Source organism: Anopheles cruzii, chromosome 3 (assembly GCF_943734635.1).
Source record: "Anopheles cruzii chromosome 3, idAnoCruzAS_RS32_06, whole genome shotgun sequence".
In the NCBI taxonomy this organism is placed as follows: domain Eukaryota; kingdom Metazoa; phylum Arthropoda; class Insecta; order Diptera; family Culicidae; genus Anopheles; species Anopheles cruzii.
Genome location: NC_069145.1, coordinates 15,367,713 through 15,385,591, shown reverse-complemented (window position 1 = coordinate 15,385,591; position 17,879 = coordinate 15,367,713). Strand labels below are relative to the sequence as shown.

The 17,879-nt window shown below is 49.5% G+C and overlaps 5 protein-coding genes across 6 annotated transcripts in view; 4 read left to right on the top strand and 1 right to left on the bottom strand.

The window, feature by feature from the left end:
- LOC128271248 (neurobeachin-like protein 1) overlaps positions 1-17,879 on the bottom strand; it is a 41,172-nt gene that overhangs the window by 15,316 nt on the left and 7,977 nt on the right. For both annotated transcript variants that reach the window (XM_053008693.1, XM_053008694.1), the window contains exons 11-12: positions 10,684-10,833; positions 10,404-10,561 (exon numbers count right to left, since the gene is read on the bottom strand). In XM_053008693.1, coding sequence (XP_052864653.1) covers positions 10,404-10,561; positions 10,684-10,833 — 308 coding nt within the window. The remainder of the gene's footprint in view (positions 1-10,403; positions 10,562-10,683; positions 10,834-17,879) is intronic.
- Positions 280-1,038, top strand: LOC128271250 (larval cuticle protein A2B-like). The gene is made up of 3 exons (XM_053008695.1): positions 280-315; positions 406-684; positions 746-1,038. Exons 1-3 carry the CDS (start codon positions 304-306, stop codon positions 1,004-1,006), a joined length of 552 nt encoding a protein of 183 aa, XP_052864655.1. The 5' UTR covers positions 280-303; the 3' UTR covers positions 1,007-1,038.
- LOC128271252 (larval cuticle protein A2B-like) lies at positions 2,643-3,356 on the top strand. The gene is made up of 4 exons (XM_053008698.1): positions 2,643-2,654; positions 2,750-2,810; positions 2,919-3,028; positions 3,096-3,356. The coding sequence occupies exons 1-4, from the start codon at positions 2,643-2,645 to the stop codon at positions 3,354-3,356; spliced, it is 444 nt and encodes a 147-aa protein (XP_052864658.1).
- LOC128271251 (larval cuticle protein A2B-like) lies at positions 5,522-6,112 on the top strand. Its single transcript, XM_053008696.1, has 3 exons — positions 5,522-5,566; positions 5,639-5,785; positions 5,849-6,112. The coding sequence occupies exons 1-3, from the start codon at positions 5,555-5,557 to the stop codon at positions 6,110-6,112; spliced, it is 423 nt and encodes a 140-aa protein (XP_052864656.1). The 5' UTR covers positions 5,522-5,554.
- On the top strand, positions 8,598-9,492 carry LOC128271253 (larval cuticle protein A2B-like). The gene is made up of 3 exons (XM_053008699.1): positions 8,598-8,654; positions 8,750-8,932; positions 9,000-9,492. The coding sequence occupies exons 1-3, from the start codon at positions 8,643-8,645 to the stop codon at positions 9,258-9,260; spliced, it is 456 nt and encodes a 151-aa protein (XP_052864659.1). The 5' UTR covers positions 8,598-8,642; the 3' UTR covers positions 9,261-9,492.

Below are 17,879 nucleotides of genomic sequence, written 5' to 3'. Positions count from 1 at the left end.
GAAACGGCCCGATTCAGTGACTTATTTCACAGCGCGTGCGTGAGTGTTGTCGAGACGAGTGCGAAGGAGGCTGGCTGGACCACCCAATCCTAGTCGACGAGAGGAATAAAGCGAAACCATATGCTTCTACAGCTCCGGCCACTTATGCTGCCCGCGTGTGCCACATATCACTGATTGTAATCACGCATACACTTAAGAGGGTGTGTTTGGAGCTTTCGATATAAAAAGCTGCTCTAAGTCGGGACCAAGCATCAGAATCACTCCATCGCTCTAGTAAGAACAACGGAACGTCTGTATCGTACAATGGCATTCAAAGTAAGCAGAACCCGTGCCGTGCCGGCCAGTGCTTTCCGACCTGTCAGTGCGAACAGTTTCTAATCAAGCATCCTTTGGGACCTTTTGCAGTTCGCCGTCTTCGCCACCATTGTGGCCGTGGCCAACGCCGTCGCCATCGGATACCCAGCGCCGCTCGGTGCCGTCCATGCTCCGTACGGAGCAGCCTACCACGCACCTTTGGGAGCTTACCACGCTCCGTTGGGAGCCGTCCACGCTCCGTACGGAGGTTACCACGCACCTCTGGGAGCTTACCCGGCTGTGGCCAAGGTTGCCGCTCCTCTGGGTGTCGCTAAGGTTGTCGCCGACTACGACGCGAACCCGCAGTACAGCTTCAGCTACCACATTGCCGTAAGTTGAAAGGTGTGTGGCCACATAGACACGAGGACTACATAAATTCATGTTCCTTTAGGATGCTGTGACCGGAGACAACAAGGAACAGCAGGAGTCGCGCTCGGGAGATGTCGTCACTGGGCACTACTCTCTGGTCGAGCCCGATGGCACCCGTCGTGTCGTTGAGTACACCGCCGATCCCGTCAACGGATTCAACGCCGTGGTCAACCGTCAGCCTCTGGCCGTAAAGGCTGTGGCTCCGGTTGCTGCCTATCCCGCCCTTGCCAAGGTCGCCGCTCCGTACGGATACCCCGCGTACGGCAAAGCCATCCTCGGTTAAGCTGGGTTAAACGGAACTCGTCCTCAGATACGTAACGGCAAACGTTTTTCTTATGTGAAGTGCACAACGCGAACACTCTTTCTGCAAGTCATTAGTTAGCACTTACTATTTATTTATTCTTCTGTACTTCTCCTAAGTCTTACTCTCTGTTAACTTGTCTTTCTTGCTGCTAGTCTTCCTCTCAGTGCCTAGTATCAACTGTTTCCATCACCTTGTCTGTACTTCTCAAGATGTGTACATATGAAAATGACTTTTCCCAACATGGATGCTGATTGTGTTTGAACTTTGTGATAAGACGGTTGCTCTGTTGTTTCTGTTTGTGTAAATGGAAAACAACAACCAAACTGCTGATGAAAATAAATGCATACGGTTTTCACGTACCATTTGCTTTGAGTTATTCTTTCAACACTTTCTACAATTGCGTGACACTATTCAAACCTGCTATTGAATTTAATAATGAATGTTTGACATTTTAAATAAAGATTGCACAAAATACCAACAAAATTTCTTGACCTGTTTTACTTCGGGCGAAACCGGATTTTAATCTTTCTTCAATGTTTAACATGAGCCATATCATAAGAGTTAATAAAAGAAAAATTGAAAGAAAAACTAAATCATTTTCCACGAGAAGAGCGACGGTGAAAGATCATGAAGTGACAATGCTTATGAGCAAATTACGTTCAAACAATCATCGCTTGATTAAACAATGCTTTTGTGATTGTAGCTGACGATGGACACACAAACCCTTATTGTGAGAAATGTTGAACTTTAAAATAAAAATTTTTAAAAAGTTTTTTTAATGAGCAATGCAATAACGTTACATCCTTGCAGCCCTACAAAAACGTGAGAGTTGTACAATTAAAAAAAAAGAGATAAAAATGAGTTGTTGTGCTCCACATACTTTTGGCTTTATAATACGTTGAGTCTGATACCTAACCGATGAAAAAAAACAAGGCTTCGTCTGATTGGCCTGACTTGACTTTAATACAAGAGTACTAGATTTATGTTAGTCAAAGTCAAACAAATTAATACAATTGACGGATTATTTTTTCAGAAAGAACTTACAAACCAAGTAAACTACACTCACTTGGATCGTAAATGAAGGGCTGAGACTGCAGAAACGTATGCTTTTAGATTTCGTTGCAGTGAACCAGAGGTTGCAAATATTTTGTATATTTTTGTTTCAAAACTAACAATTCGTTGCCGTCGTGGTTCGTCCGAATCGTCCGTCTGCGCTGCACCGATTCATCGGTTACTATGCTAAAGACGTCAATTCGTGCCCTAATCGCTGATCGGTACACAAAACAACCAATAGTTTTATAAACAAAAACCATATCCAGCAAAAATGTTGAGGTGCTCTAAACTGCTTTCGGTGGATTGCGCAGGGCACTGGGCTTACCATAAAGTCCGATATCCTTTCTTTTCCCTTCGAGCAAGGTTGCTACAATCGCGGTGGAAAACATGTTTCTCGTCGGTTGGGCGTACCGCTTGGCAGTCGCCGGGCGTATTGGCGTCGAATGAAAGGTGACAAAGGTAGGAGTGTGTTTGTCGATATAAAAAGCCCGTCATTCTCGGAGCAAGCTATCAGAACCAAAGCACCGTCCTAGTAAGAACAACGGAAAATCTTCAACCTATAATGGCATTCAAAGTAAGCTAAACCAAACTGGCCGAAACTTGAACCGTGTCCTACGAATTGTCAGTGCGAACAGTTTCTAATCAAGCATCCTTTGGAAACTTTTGTAGTTCGCCGTCTTCGCCGCCATCGTGGCCGTTGCCAACGCCGTAGGCATCGGATACCCAGCACATTTGGGAGCGGTCCACGCTCCGTACGGAGCAGCCTACCACGCACCTTTGGGAGCTTACCACGCACCTTTGGGAGCCGTCCATGCTCCGTACGGAGGTTACCACGCACCTCTGGGAGCTTACCCGGCCGTCGCTAAGGTTGCAGCTCCTCTGGGCGTTGCTAAGGTTGTCGCCGACTACGACGCGAACCCGCAGTACAGCTACAGCTACCACATTGCCGTAAGTTGAAAGGTGTGTGGCCACACAAACACGCTAGAGGACTACATAACCTCCTGTGTTCCTGTAGGATGCTCTGACCGGAGACAACAAGGAACAGCAGGAATCGCGCTCGGGAGATGTTGTCACTGGTCACTACTCTCTGGTTGAGCCCGATGGCACCCGTCGTGTCGTTGAGTACAATGCTGACCCCGTCAACGGATTCAACGCCGTGGTCCATCGTGAGCCTCTGGCCGTGAAGGCCGTGGCCCCGGTTGCTGCCTATCCCGCCGTCGCCAAGGTCGCTGCCCCGTACGGATATCCCGCGTACGGCAAGGCCATCCTCGGTTAAGCTTGGTTAAGTGAAATAACTACCCTTCATACACATCACCGAGACGCTCTGTGACTCTTTCTCCAAGTCATTAGTTAGCACTTTCTATTTATTTATTCTTACTGCTCGATCCTGTCCTATATAAGTCTTACTTTCATTTAACGTGACTTTCCTGTCGCTAGTCTTGTTCTTTGTGCTAGTTTTCATTTTCCCCTCTATGATCTTCACTTAGTGCTCTGCTGGCTGTTACTAGGAACATCACAATTCATCGCATCCTAGATTCCCTCTAGCTGTACTGCTCGATATATGTACATATGCTGCTGACTGTGTTTTGACTGTGTGACAAGATGTTTGTTTTTGTGAAATAGAAAAAGAATGAAACGTGAATGAAAATAGATGCAATTTCTACAAAAGATTTGTTCAGAAGTACTATTTCTTCATACGAGTTTACGAGTGACGATACGACATCATCAGCATATCACCGCACCTGGGTCGTTAGATCAACACAATATACCCAGCTTCGTCAATCACCTCAATTCATCGATCACCCTGACAGCAATAATCAGCCTATCAACAATGGCACTGAAAATATTTCATACATTTATTTTGGATTGTGACTTGAAAATAAACAACAGAGACCGATAAACCGGGTGCTTCTGTACATCAAAATCCAATCAGATGTATACAAAAAACTTAGTTCCGTCTTTCGGTACACAATAACTTCCAACTGAGGTTTATGGAGAACAAGATAACGACTGATATAGTTTCTACGAAGGTCATCGTTTGAATAATGGAGGTTCTAAAGACAACTCAGACTCGTATGGACCGCCAGGAAGAGTCCAGAGGAATAGATAAATTGCAGATGTTAAAACGGTCAGATGTTATATAAAAAAGGGCTACAAAGGCAGTAAGAAAAGATTTAAATTCGCAAATAATGAACTTATGTTTTCGTTTAATTGAATACCGTAATTTCGTTGTGATCGATCGATCGTTGGATCGGAACTAAAATATGCGAGTTTCGAGGAGCATGCCTACGGACTCAAATCTCTCTAAGAAAATATACTTGAATCCGTCAACGTCAGATAAATTGCTCTGCTGACCGACCTTTCAGGCTCTGAGGGGATTTGAGCAAACGAGTTGCTTCGAAAAGACAACCACAATCGGGAATTTCAATTTGGTAGACCCTTTGAAAATTGTTCAATGATTTCTTGGGACTAACGTGAACTAACAACAAATTTACGGATGTATTTTACCGAACATAAAAAAACTATACATTAGTAAAGCTAGTTCTGCGTAGCGCTGGATACTTTCATTTTATCCAACAGAGAAACAAGGAGCACGCAGCCGTCAAACAGGACCACTATTTCGAACGCCACGATAACATTTCTCCTGCCCAACAGTCTGCGGACCTTTGACAAATATTAGAGCAAGTCTCGACTGACCGGACAGTCGTCGTTCCAAACAGCAATACAGCCGCTTGCCACACGCACGCCGCACGCGATACCGCACGCATATCCCAAATGGGCCAAAGGGGCAATAAATTAAGATTTGGCAGTATGGCACTCCCAGCCAAATACTGCGAACGGGGGTGAGCCGCCCAGCGAAACCAACGCCTCTCTGTCCACTAGAGAGGCTGTGAGGCCTCACCCTTCGGGTTGGTTTTTGCACCATGTAATCGGACTTTGAGAATGAAGAAAAAAACAGAAACGCCAGCGATACCGTGGGCAAACGGTGGGCAGTGCGCGCCACTGTTGGTAAAAGTGGGACCGCGCCGCAATCGAAAACGTCATTGATATTATTTTCCTTAACTTGCTCGCTTGTTGTTGGCTTGTTAGCAAATGCTTCACAGGGCGCAGAGGCTCTGTTCGGTCGCGGTTCGGGCGGTACCCTGCGAAAAAAGGACACCAATCAGGCGTGTAAGGGGAAGGAAAAAATACCGAGCCAGACATATACACCCAGCGGCTCCTCATATCGAATCCATCTATAAAGCGGGGTTTTTTCTTGTCTCATTCGACCGTCATTGCCACTGCCACCACTCCTGGTCACGGGCTAAGGTTCGGCCAGTTCCACAGCCACTCAGTGCGTGCCCATTAGTGCGTGGTGTGGTGGCCGATTTAGGTAGGAATTGGAGAATTTCGTATATAAAGCAGTGGCAAAATTAGATTAGGGTACATTCGTGCGGTTCTTACACAGGCAACACCCCCAGGGCAGCAATCAAAATGACTCTACGAGTAAGGCACACCGCGTTCTCGGAGCGCCGCGAACAAGGAGCAAAACCCTATCATTCCTGTTGCGTTTTCCAGCTAGCAATTCTGGCAGCGATGACGATCGCCACCGCCAGCGCCGTTGCCATCGGATATCCGGCCCCGTACCATGGGTATCCGGCGATCGCCAAGGTAGCCGCCGACTACGACCCGAACCCACAGTACAGCTACAGCTACGCCGTGTCGGTAAGTTCCGGTCGCCGGAGTCGAACCAGTTCCAGTGCCTAACCCGATCACCGTACTGCGCAGGATGCTCTGACCGGGGACAACAAGAGCCAGCACGAGTCGCGCTCCGGAGATGTTGTGACCGGCTCGTACTCGTTGATTGAACCCGACGGTACCCAGCGTGTGGTGGAGTACACGGCCGACCCGGTCAACGGATTCAACGCCGTCGTACACCGTGGCGCCGGAGTGGTCAAAGCTGTCGCGCCGGTAGCGAAATTCGCCGCCCCGCTGGGCTATCATGGCCTGGCGAAGGTTGCCGCTCCACTGGCCCACCCGTACTATGGATAAATGCAGACGTCTTGCGATTCCAACACACAATAAAACCCAACAAACGCTCCCAATCGCTAGCTATTAATGAATGCCACGCTGCCATACTGCTGTGCCGTTACCTGAACCGTCTTCTGCAACTGAATCCGCCGCGTACCTACCAAACACACCAATCAATGTACATTCGTGGCACACAGGTGCCTCCTTGACCGTGTGATTGATATAAAAAGCAAATATAAAACCATAATAATGGCCATATTGCGTTTGTTTCAAAAAAAAAAAATATTAAACCATCTATCTGTTTTAAATTCGCTGGAAATTGCAATGATAATTTAATAAATGCATTCATGGTTCTACGAAAACGGCCTTCATCTTAGTTTACGGTAGACTTACATAGCATAACATAGCCGATTTGCGTCAAATATGCATCATTTTGTTGGAAAATTTGTTGCCTTTTTTTAAATACCTTCATAATGCTCCTCTTCTGTAGAAGTCTTGGTCGTTTTTGGCGAAAAATTGTAGGAATCCATTTTCACAATCCTTTTTTAAAATCAGTTTTTCATCACTCAGGAAATTTTGTAATGCATGAAAAAGGTGTCAATCGCTTAGTGCAAGGTCCGGACTATAAGGTGGGTGCATTAAAACTTCCCAATAAACACCTCTTCCGTTGGCCGATTCTGGTCGTTTCTGGTCAATTGCTAGCGGTAGCGGTGTTCGAGCGGTGCAGTAATTGACAGTAGAGATCTGAATTTAATGTTTGGCTACACGGAAGCATCTCATAATAAACGATTCCTTTCAAGTCCCACCATATACCTTACTATATACCCAGTAGAACCTTACTGGCCGCAAGCCCTGGTATGACCACCGGGCAAGATGCTTCACCACGCTTAGACCACGATTACCAAATTTCCCATGAATTACCATGACCAAAACTACCATGACTTTTTCCCCAGCCTTATATTTTTAAACCCACTCTTTGCTTAAAAGTTTGGCAAGCTTCAGAGCCCGCTGTCATTCCGCTGATTCAAATGCTGTCCACTGCTTCGGACGGGCTGCCGGAACTGGGGCATTTCAGTAGGGCTGCATTGCTTTGTTATATTTTAACGCACAACAAAGTATTGATTGTGCTTAAAAAGACTCAAACAGCACAATGACACTGAATTCGGGAACACATTTTATGCAAGGACAAAAGGTAATGGTGAATAGTCAAAACGTCATTTGGTATCCCTTAATCTTTTCAACTTCCTCAATTTGAAACGGCAATATCGATGATGGAAACTTTGTTTTAACATTTTCCAGGGTAACATCACTTTATTTGGACGTAATTTATTAAATGCGAAAAACCACCACCGAAACCACCGAAACAAATGGCCGTTATCGACGAACTACAGTCCATCACGTTCCAAGCCATTTGTTTGTTCGACCAGTTCTTTCCTCACGTGACCAACGAACAATTACTGGATTATCTTTAGCTTTCACAATAACCCTTCGAAGACCTATATTTTCCTCACAGAAGTAAATGATCAAGCTGTTATAATCAAATAACAAAACATAAACCAATATGGAACGTTTTTAATATCAGACGTAACCCTAATCTGCACCATCAAATTATCCACTAAATCGATTAATTATCACGTGCATAAAACCGAGATCGGGCCCGGCTGGCCACAGCATAGATTCTAATGCCCTCCCACTGCTGGCAACACATCGTTGGATCTTTGCTCCAGACACACCGCTAGGGTGTCGCCGATCGGCAGCCGCCCTTCACAACACGATCACGACGACGACGGCGACGGTGGTGGCTGCGCTGAATGAGGACATAAACTGGACCACCTGCGCCGCCCCTTTAGTTGGAGGCGGCGTCGGAGGTGCAAACACGGTGCGTGTTTCATTAAGCGCCCAGATTCTAGATGCGGCCTTCCTGCGACGTCTGGCCCGCTCGGCAATCAACCGAGCGGCCACTCCCCTAGAGCCGCCCAGTGTGGGTTTCTGCCCAATTTGTGCTCCGGTGCGGCTCTCAGGCCGAGAGTGAACGTGTTGCGCCCGGCAAGGATGTGTGAAAATTGAGCCTCCATGTGAGCAGCAATGCTCTCGGCGGCCGGCCCCACGGTCTGGCCTCAGATTGGTTCTGCGTGTAACGTGAACTTGTGAACTGCACCGCGCAGCCAGAGCGCTTATCGTGCCCCGCCACTGCAATTGCACTTCTGCGCCTTCAGTGGGCGACACATGGACGTGATCTTGGTACGCACATTTTGATAACCATCCCACAACGAGAGGTGCCCCGATCGCCGCACGGTGTTGTAGTAGGCACCACGCACCGAGCCGATCGGCCCCACTGTGAGGCCATTTTAGTGAGGGCATTAAATAAAGAAAGAAAAAAAAAATCCTCTCATCGAAGTGATTGTAGGGCGTTGGTTCACGGTATGGTGAGCGAGTTTTCGGCCGGCGGCGATATTTGAGCGCACTATAAAAGGACGTAGAAGCTGGAGCTAAGAATATAATCAGTATACGGTTGTCAAACGGTCAACACCAGCCACAGCAGAATCCCAAAATGGCATTCAAAGTGAGTTGTTCGTGAAGACATTGGCAGCTTGCCTCAGCTTCGATGGCTCGATTGTGTGGTTCAACAATTTCAAATTGCCTCTTTTTTATGTGTAGTTCGCCGTCTTCGCCGCCATTGTGGCCGTCGCCAACGCAGTCGCCATCGGATACCCGGCCCCGCTCGGTGCCGTCCATGCCCCGTACGGAGCGTACCCGGCCGTCGCTAAGGTTGCTGCCGTCGCTAAGGTTACCGACGACTACGACCCGAACCCGCAGTACAGCTACAGCTACCACATTGCCGTAAGTTGAAAGGTGTGTGGCCACACAAACATGCTAGAGGACTACATATCCTCCTGTGTTCCTGTAGGATGCTCTGACCGGAGACAACAAGGAACAGCAGGAATCGCGCTCGGGAGATGTTGTCACTGGCTCGTACGCTCTGGTTGAGCCCGATGGCACCCGTCGTGTCGTTGAGTACACCGCCGACCCCGTCAACGGATTCAACGCCGTTGTCCACCGTGAGCCACTGGGCGTGAAGGCCGTGGCCCCGGTTGCTGCCTATCCCGCCGTCGCCAAGGTTGCCGCTCCGTACGGATACCCCGCGTACGGCAAGGCCATCCTCGGTTAAGCGGAACTGATATCAAGCGATACTCAAGCGCGATCAATCGGCCAACGATACTCGAGTGCGAGTGTGGCGAGCCGATTGGTTGGAGCACCTGGGATACAACGACGACGTTTGCTAACGCATAAAAATAACGGCCCATAATGATCGAACAATCGAATTATCTACACACCACGATAACTCATTTGTAAATATTAGCGCAAGTGCTTCGAGCAACAACCAACGATCCAACATCATCATAGCCCTGTTTCGCGCGGTTGGAGATTAGTGACATTGACAATGATTGACTGTGTTTGACTTATTTGTTTTTTAGTTCTAGTAAACGTAACGCTACGCAATGCTGGAAAATAAACCATCATCGTTACCCGTTAAAGAGTGGAAACAATGAAGGGCCCTGTGTTTGCGCCTATTTATGTTGCCTGCGTAGGAGAAACATATCCGAATCCGAAGTCGCCCGGACCAAAGTAACTTAACTAAAAAGTCCAAAGTCGCATGAAACTTCATGAATTACTTTGGAAAATTATGTTCATTTGTTGGAACAGCCCGCCATCGATCTCTTAGAATCACTAGCCACAGCAGTTCACCGTAGATAAATTCTCCCGTTCCGAGAGACGAACTGATGATGCAACACGGATCGAATAGCAGTCTGCGCTTCGAAGGCTCATTCTTGCGATCGAAGGTTAAAAAACATGCTGAAACCTGGCTGGTCCTTTTTGGTGAGATTGTACACTGTCCGCCAAACTCTCTTCGCACCGCGCCCGTGTTACGAGACGCTGTGCGCTTTATTGGCTTTCTTCACCGTGAACTTGACCGCATGACACTTTTTTAAGGTTCACTCCGGTGGCCGGTGGCGTACCGGTTTGGAGCGCGCGTTATGCTCCCTCAGCCGACGTAATTGACAGCGTAATGAGCTTTCCACATTCCACAACCGACCTCTGGTCTGGTCGGCTGGCCCGGGCCAGCCGCAGCCGCGGATTGCAGCGGATGAAACCAAGAACTTGATCGGAAAGGTCTAGAAACGCGCAGTCATCGGAGCGCGCGCGCGCGAGACTCATGTCGCAACCCATATAAGTACGGATCGCACCCGCTTGGAGGGGCCAACGACGAACAAACGAGACGCGTCACTTGACGGAACGTGCGTGTACTCACAGTTTGGTCCAGGCACCCTTCGGCCCGTACAGGAACCGCTGCAGAGTCAGCCAGCGGCGCTCGGTGTTGGCATCTTTGGCCTTCCGTTGGGCCTGCTGTACGCTGAGGCGCGCATTCTCCTCCGATTGACGTATTCGACAGGGCACCAGTATTCTTTCCTGTAATGGGCCGAACAAAATGTGTGTTGGTAACCAATTTCTGCCGCGTTCCCGGAATTCCTTCGCATTGTTACATGATCCGGAGAGCCGCGAACGTAACGGTTCCTCCGCCGTTCAGTTACCTGAAACTTCCGTCGACTTTCCATCTGCAGTTTGGCCCGACGTTGGGAGGACAGCTTGCACGATTCGTAGCATTCGGCCCAGAAGGTGTTGAGCGGCTCCCACAGCGTGTTGGACAGGTCCTTCTGGTACGAGGTGAACAGTGGTTTAATCTGTCGAAGAAAACGCAGCGAAAACGTCAATCGTCAAACGTCAAACATTTAAATACTTTGTCGGCCAATCAATCTTTCCCTTACAATACACACTCTCCCTCGCAGTGGACGAGCGACGAAGACATAAGGAAGTCCGGTAATCACCGGCGCGACCGGTAACAAGCCGGAGCGGCCCTGGCGGCGGCCCGTTGCCGCAATGGTTGGTAACCTTTAAAGGGATCACGAAATTGCACGAAATCTTCCCCATACGAGCGCCACCAGCTTCGGACCCACAGTCAAGAGCCAACAATCGGATGAAAAATGAACGTCGCCGGGGCCTGTTACTTCACGGGAAGCGGCACCCAACGGAAAGATTGTACACCTTTCCTATTTGCGACTTGGGCGTTCGATTAAGGGTATGGGCAGACGATCATCGTGCTATGCGCACGGGGGCTGCGCATTAGAGTGCACTGCGGCACGCGGCAGCGAAAGTGCACTTCCGGCCAAGGATCGCTCGCTCCCGCTGCGCACTGCGCTCGTATCTCTATGCGAGCCCGCGGAGCCAGTGAGTTTGGTTGTCGTCTGCCATGCCGCCGCAGCTGCAGCAGACCAACGCCAATGGTGCTATTGATTACCTTCTGCTGTCCGTTTGCCCGTTGTGCACGGTGTACGACACAGACAGACGGCTGACAATCATCCCGCGGACCCGCGGAGACCTGGGCTTCGGCTGCACAGGCCTACGCTGTAAACCGGTCCCAGAAGATCTCCGTGGCGAACCGTGGCAGACGGACCGGATGGGAGATGCGGACTGTACGCGTTTGCTGAAAGGAAGCAGGAAGTTTTCGCCGCTAATTAAACGTTAGGAAACACAAATCGGCCTGTGCTCCAGTCCTGTCCTTAAATGTGCACCACCGACGCTCGGCGCAATCGGGCTGCTGTTCGACTGCTCGGTGACCGTCTTCCGGAAATGGACACAGTGTTAAGCTTATCACCCTGAATGCCACATCTATTCTTACAACCGAAGTCTGGGTGCTGCAGTAGAAGATGCTTTTTGTCAGTAGGAAAACAGAAATGAAAATCGCTGCCCGGGTGCTGCCGCACGCAACCCGTACGCTAAAACCGGATCTACACTTCCAGTTCCAGTTGGCGCTACGAATTCCGCAATCCCAGTTTACGGAACCGAGCGATCCCGTTCGCTTCCCGTTTTGCTTAGTGCACGCTAGTGCCGCGGATCTGCGTGCGCTCTCATTACCTTTTTTACCGTGTCAAACCGCCGTCGTCGTCGATTCCGGCCGCTGGGTCCGGAACCTGCCCCAACAACTGGTCGACAAGTTTGTTAAATTTGACTCGATTTAAATTTTGACATCGACAACCAAGTTCAAGGCTTCACACCGCCGCGTCCGACAGCGTGCGGGCGAAAGCGGTTTGTTTGGCCCGGGGCCCGTCCCGGTCCGGCACAGACAGGGGCGTAAGTTAGTAAGTAGCCTAGCAGCTTTCAATTTTAACCTCCGTTCGGTTGGTTTGGTGAATATGTGTCAAAATATGTGTGCAAACAGGACACGACACGGGAGCCCAATGCCAATCGCTGGTAGAAAGCACACAGCAGGGAATGTTTCGAGCTGGAGATATTCCCCCCGAAAACCAGCGATAGAAATGGTACACCTAAAACTACTTTCACTACATACCCAAGAATGTATAAATTTGGGGTATTAACAGTCGGTGAAATACGATTCGACTCAACCATGCGTCGGGATAACAGCTAGTTATTATATGACAGAATGATCGAGTTCCCAATAATCGTGATCGTTCGGTAAATCTCGTCGTCAACATTGCACGTAGGTATCATATAATTTCTTTTTTTGCAGTGAACAAAAGCAACGACCAATGATGAAATAACCGCAAGGCAACGGAATCACGGCCCCTCTCGCTAGACCGTCATAAGTCACACATAAAAACAACCCTCCCTTGGCTCGGAGTCGTGACAAGTCGCGGAGTCGCTTTTCCCCATTTCACCAAGACGGGTGGTGGTGGTGGTCAACTTCTCGCCAAGAAATTGTCCCTCGTCGCGCTGTACTCGTTCTGCAGCCTATCGGCAAGTAAAATCAGGGTGTTTTTCCTCGTTTCTCCGCGCGCCGGATCGCATGCTTCAACCACCCCTGACGCTGAGAGGCGACTCACGAGGCGAATGCCATCATGCGACTCTCCCCGTAAACACACACGAAGCGATGCGATCGCGGTGGAGCATTTTCTACCGACGGATATCTTATGCTGCGCCCCGGTGCGAAGGAGATGAACCGACCCAGCACCAGGTTTGTGCCATTTCTCTCGAACCAACCGAAGCTCCACGACGGATCAAGTTTTTCTCCGTGCTCTGGCGTGTGTCTGACTTCGCGTCCGCGTCTGCAGCAGCGTCGTTCCGGTGCGGAAGCCAGTAGAGTTCGGTTTTCGAGTTCCTCGGATGGCCCCGGAACGGTGCGGGAAAGTTATAAAAGAAGATCCTCTCCGGCAGGGCTGGTTAGTTTTGCGAAGAAAGTTGAGCCAGTAGCCACGCCACGCCACTCCACACGGTAGTGGTTCCATCTTGTTCGCATCGTGGCGTGATTGTAATCTCAAAGCGCGGGTATCAGATTTGTGGAATCTTTCGGAAGTGGTACCGTGCGTAGGTGACGAGATATTGAACAAATATTGGTGGTACAGAAGCTGAATGTTTGAGTGAATGTTTGAGTGTAAACGGACGCCTTTTGAATGGTTGTGCTCAATGTGAAACTGAAGTGATCTTGCAAATTCTTAAACGTGAACAGGCAGCGGATTTGGACCTGATTTGCAGTCACGGTTGGAAAGAAGTGATCAATTGTCGAGTGTCCGGTGCAAAGTTCTAACATCCATCTGGGCGTGACAAACGTGAAAACGATGGCGGCCTCCTGTTGGCAGCAGCTACTCTTGCTGGTAAATATTGACACCGAAATCGGAACACGACCGGGTGGACCGTCGGATCAATGAAAACGGAACCAATAATGCACTCCGATCGCGGTACAATCAGGATTTTACTACCGGCCGATGTAGGTTTTAAGGTTTCAGCTTAATTGCACTTCTCAACCCTTGACGAAGTGCGCGTTTCTGTGTGCGTCTCGAAATGGACCATAAAGTCGTAAAATTCCGCAGCAGCAGCAACAGCAGCGGAAACAGTGTTACTTTTGGCGTTCGGCCTACAACACCGGACAACAAAAATGAGCACCAATTTCTCATCTTTATTGTGACCGGGGCCGGCGCCTCACGGTTTGGACTGTCTCAATCTTCGCGTGATGATCGCGTGCTGCACGAAGGCAATAAAACATACATTTCACATGCGTCGGAAAATTGCGGGACGCCAGTAATAAACTAAAGCAAATAGGCGGCAGGCACAGCATATGTTCGGATCTTCCCATGTTAACGGACGAAAGTTTCAGTTCCGGCCCGGGTTCAAAGTACCATTGTTTTGCTCGTCGTGCAAAAAATCGGCCATTGTGCGTTGTTTTCAACCATGTGTGAAATGGAGAAGCGCCCGCAACCGGAAGACAGGCAGGAGCGCACTGATATCGACGCAAATCAGGCGCCCATTAGTTGATAGCTAATTTTATGCACCTTTTGCTCGTAATTGCGCCAATTATGCAGACGATGGCGAAAGTGTTTCAGAGAGATAGAGAGGGATATTATTAAAATAGACGCCACATTAACGTAGACAGCGGTGATGGCTCGTAGCTATGCAGTTTTCTAGTTTTCGAGCCAATTTATTTCAATGTCCCGAAGAATCCAGGATTAAACTAAATTGATACTCCAAGAACCAATCAAACTCAGAGAGAGGATTACGAACATAAGGAGTATTTTATAATGGTTCGCGAAACATAACGTCTTTCGGAAAATTAAGATGCAAGAATCCGACACCGAGAAGACGCTGTTCCTAATCATCCGAGGGAGCCGTTACTCGAAAGTATTACCAAACAATGGGCACAATAAGATTCAATGTCCTCATCGGCTATGAATCACCGAAAGCCACGGTTACGGTGTGCCATCAGTTACATTGCCGGACAGTATGCTGCTGGCCCACGATGCCGCTTAGCGTTCGTTTTAAAGGGCGCAACCCTATACAACCCGGCGCAGAAATTTTACATAATCCTGGCTGCCAGTTTCTCCTATCACGACTTGGCACTTCCTCTTCGCTTTATTAATGGCACACGAGAGGACCTATTAAAGCACCCGAGAATCTTTGGCAACTCTTTCAACGTAACAACTCCTCAACCGGGGCGCATAACAAACAAATTAGTAAATCCGTTTATAGCACTGACCCAGACAGGTTAATCCATGTTTTTTTGGGCTATTTACATAACTTGGACACATAAATAAAGCTCAGGGGCCGCAGCCATTTGTTTCTCATTATGCTGTTAATGTTTGAACTGCGACAGCATGGGAAAAACAACAACACAAGTACGTGAACTTTGAAACGATCGGTCTTTTTGGAGCATTACGGTTCCGGAGTCGGTGTCGCTTTCTCCTTCGCACCACCAATGTTAATGCTCTGCCGGCGTGTTGCATTTTGCGTTGAAGATCGCATTTCACATTAATTTCTCGCCTCATGAACGCACGGGCCGCGCGTGAAATGAATAAATACATTATTGGACCACTGACCGGTATCACCTTACAGATCGTACCGGTCAGCAGGAACGAACAATAAGGGTTACACAGCCGCAAAAAGGAAAAACCTGAAACCGAAAGCCGTACTGCGGTTCTGTGATTTTCCATTTACGCATGGTTATGTTTATTTATGCTGCCTGCCTGTCGGACGCACGCGCTCGTCCAAAACACTCCCTCCTTACGGCCACGGAGAGAATATCGGAGAAACTTAATCGTCCCCCAAGCGATAGCTCGATGGTATTCGATCGATTGACCGCCACCCGTACGGGACATATACCGCATTATTTATGCTGTGTGTTGGGGGGCTAGAAAAATGGTCACGGTGCATTACAATGTGGTTTCAAAGATATTGTTAATGACCGACGGTGGCCAGAGCTGCATATCCTGGCTTATCGTATGCCGATTTCTATGCACAATTATTGGCCCGACCCGGCCCGACGTCTTCACTTCGGTGGTATCGCTGTCGCAAATCGTGGTGGAAATCGAAAGTCGAAATGGTCATTTTCATCCAGTCAACGGTCGCTGAAACCTGTTTTCCTTCAGGCCTGGAAAGAAAAACTTGTCCAACTGCTGCTGCTGCACCACTGACCGACGAACAACCCGCGTGAAAAGGCGCTGGCGTGGAAATGTACAGACTCCACCATAAACCCACTTTGCAGCACCCCGGTCAGTGGTCGGGCCGGACACCCTCGAAAGGTACAGTCACCCAGCAGACACGCCACCAGGGCGTACACCTCACGGGACGAACCACGAGTGGTGGCCTCCTTCGAAGCCGGGGCCGTGGCTAGGGCCGCGGCCGAAAGGAATAGGCTAGACGACAAACGTCGACCGCGTCAACTGCGAGACGCCACAGGTCACCTTACCGAGACCCCAACCAGATCGCCGATAATTTATGTTTCCAACGTGCTGCGGCGAGCGGCTGCCAAGTGCCAAACTGCTGGCTGGGCTGAGGTTGGCCAAGCACAATGCACCGCGAAACGCATTCACCGCCGGTGCCCTCGTCGGCGGCGGCGGCGGTGCATTCTCGTGCACGCACGGCACGGCCTGACCCGGCGCGAAAGGTGCGTTAAGCGGTCTCCGGTTTTTCTCGGTCATTCGATCGGCGCCGATTGGGTGTGACCGAACGTTCTCGGAGGGAAGGCTCTTTGATGAGGCGGCCCTCACGCTGACTAATGCTGCTGCTGCTGCGGGTTTGCATGTAAAACCGGCTTGAAAAAACCCCTTTTTCTTTGCGCTAAAACTGCACGTGGCCTTCGGGGGACACTGGGCGCGCTCACGTTTTGTTTTAGCCCCGACCGTTCGCGAAGAAGGTAGTGCTTCTCTCTTCGACACGTTACGATGGATTGTTCGGCGAACCAATTAGTAGCATCCGTTTTGTCGGAGCAGCGGACAGCTTTCGCAATAGATGACAACAATTTGTTGTACCTGCTAATAAAGGCAGAATTCCTGACACCGAAGGTCTAGGGCGTACCTACCGTGTACGCCGTTTCTATTCACGCACCTTTTTGGTAATCGATTACGATCGCAGATTGATCTTCAAAATGTAGTTGTTCCTTCCTTCACCAACATCATCTTCATCTCCTTTCAATCTCTTTTCCAGCTTTTTGTAGCGGTCGTGATAGCGGAAGACGTACAGCGTAAAGCGGTTGAAGGCGATGCTATCGAGACGTCGGTCGAACCAGTCGATCCCACGGCCGTACCGTTGCATCGCCAGAAACGCCACGAAATTGAAATTCATCGCGTCATCAAACGGCGCCCAAAATTGCCTCCGCCACCACCTCCGCCGAGAGGACGCAAACCGCGACCACGGCGGAGGCCGGGATCGAAGCCGCGTGTCAAGTATGGACCGCCGAACGTAAACTACCCCCCACTGTCCCACTACGCACCGCAAAGCATTGAAGATCCGTTCAGTTCCGGCTTCGACAGTTCCTTCAACGATCACCACGGGTCGTTTGGGGAACCGCCGCCAAACTACGGATCATCGATACACCCGTCGCCAACGTTCGGTTCACCACCGTTCGCGTACGGCCAGTCGATTACCAGCTACGAGGGATCGTCCTTCGGCAAGCCCAGCTACGAAGGATCCTCGTTCGGGAAGCCAAGCTACGAAGGATCTTCGTTCGGGAAGCCAAGCTACGAAGGATCTTCGTTCGGGAAGCCCAGCTACGAAGGATCATCGTTCGGAAAACCTAGCTACCATGGGTCGTCGTCCTTCGGAAAGCCCAGCTACGAAAGTGCTATTTTTGAAGCTGGCCTATCGAAAAGCAGTTTCGGTAATGGCCCCAATGTGTTCGAATCGAAAGTGCCTTCGTTTTTGGATTCATCCAATGGCTTTGACGGATTTCCGGGAGGTGCAAACAAACATGCCAGTGTCGGCGGTGGGTACTCTCACAGCTACT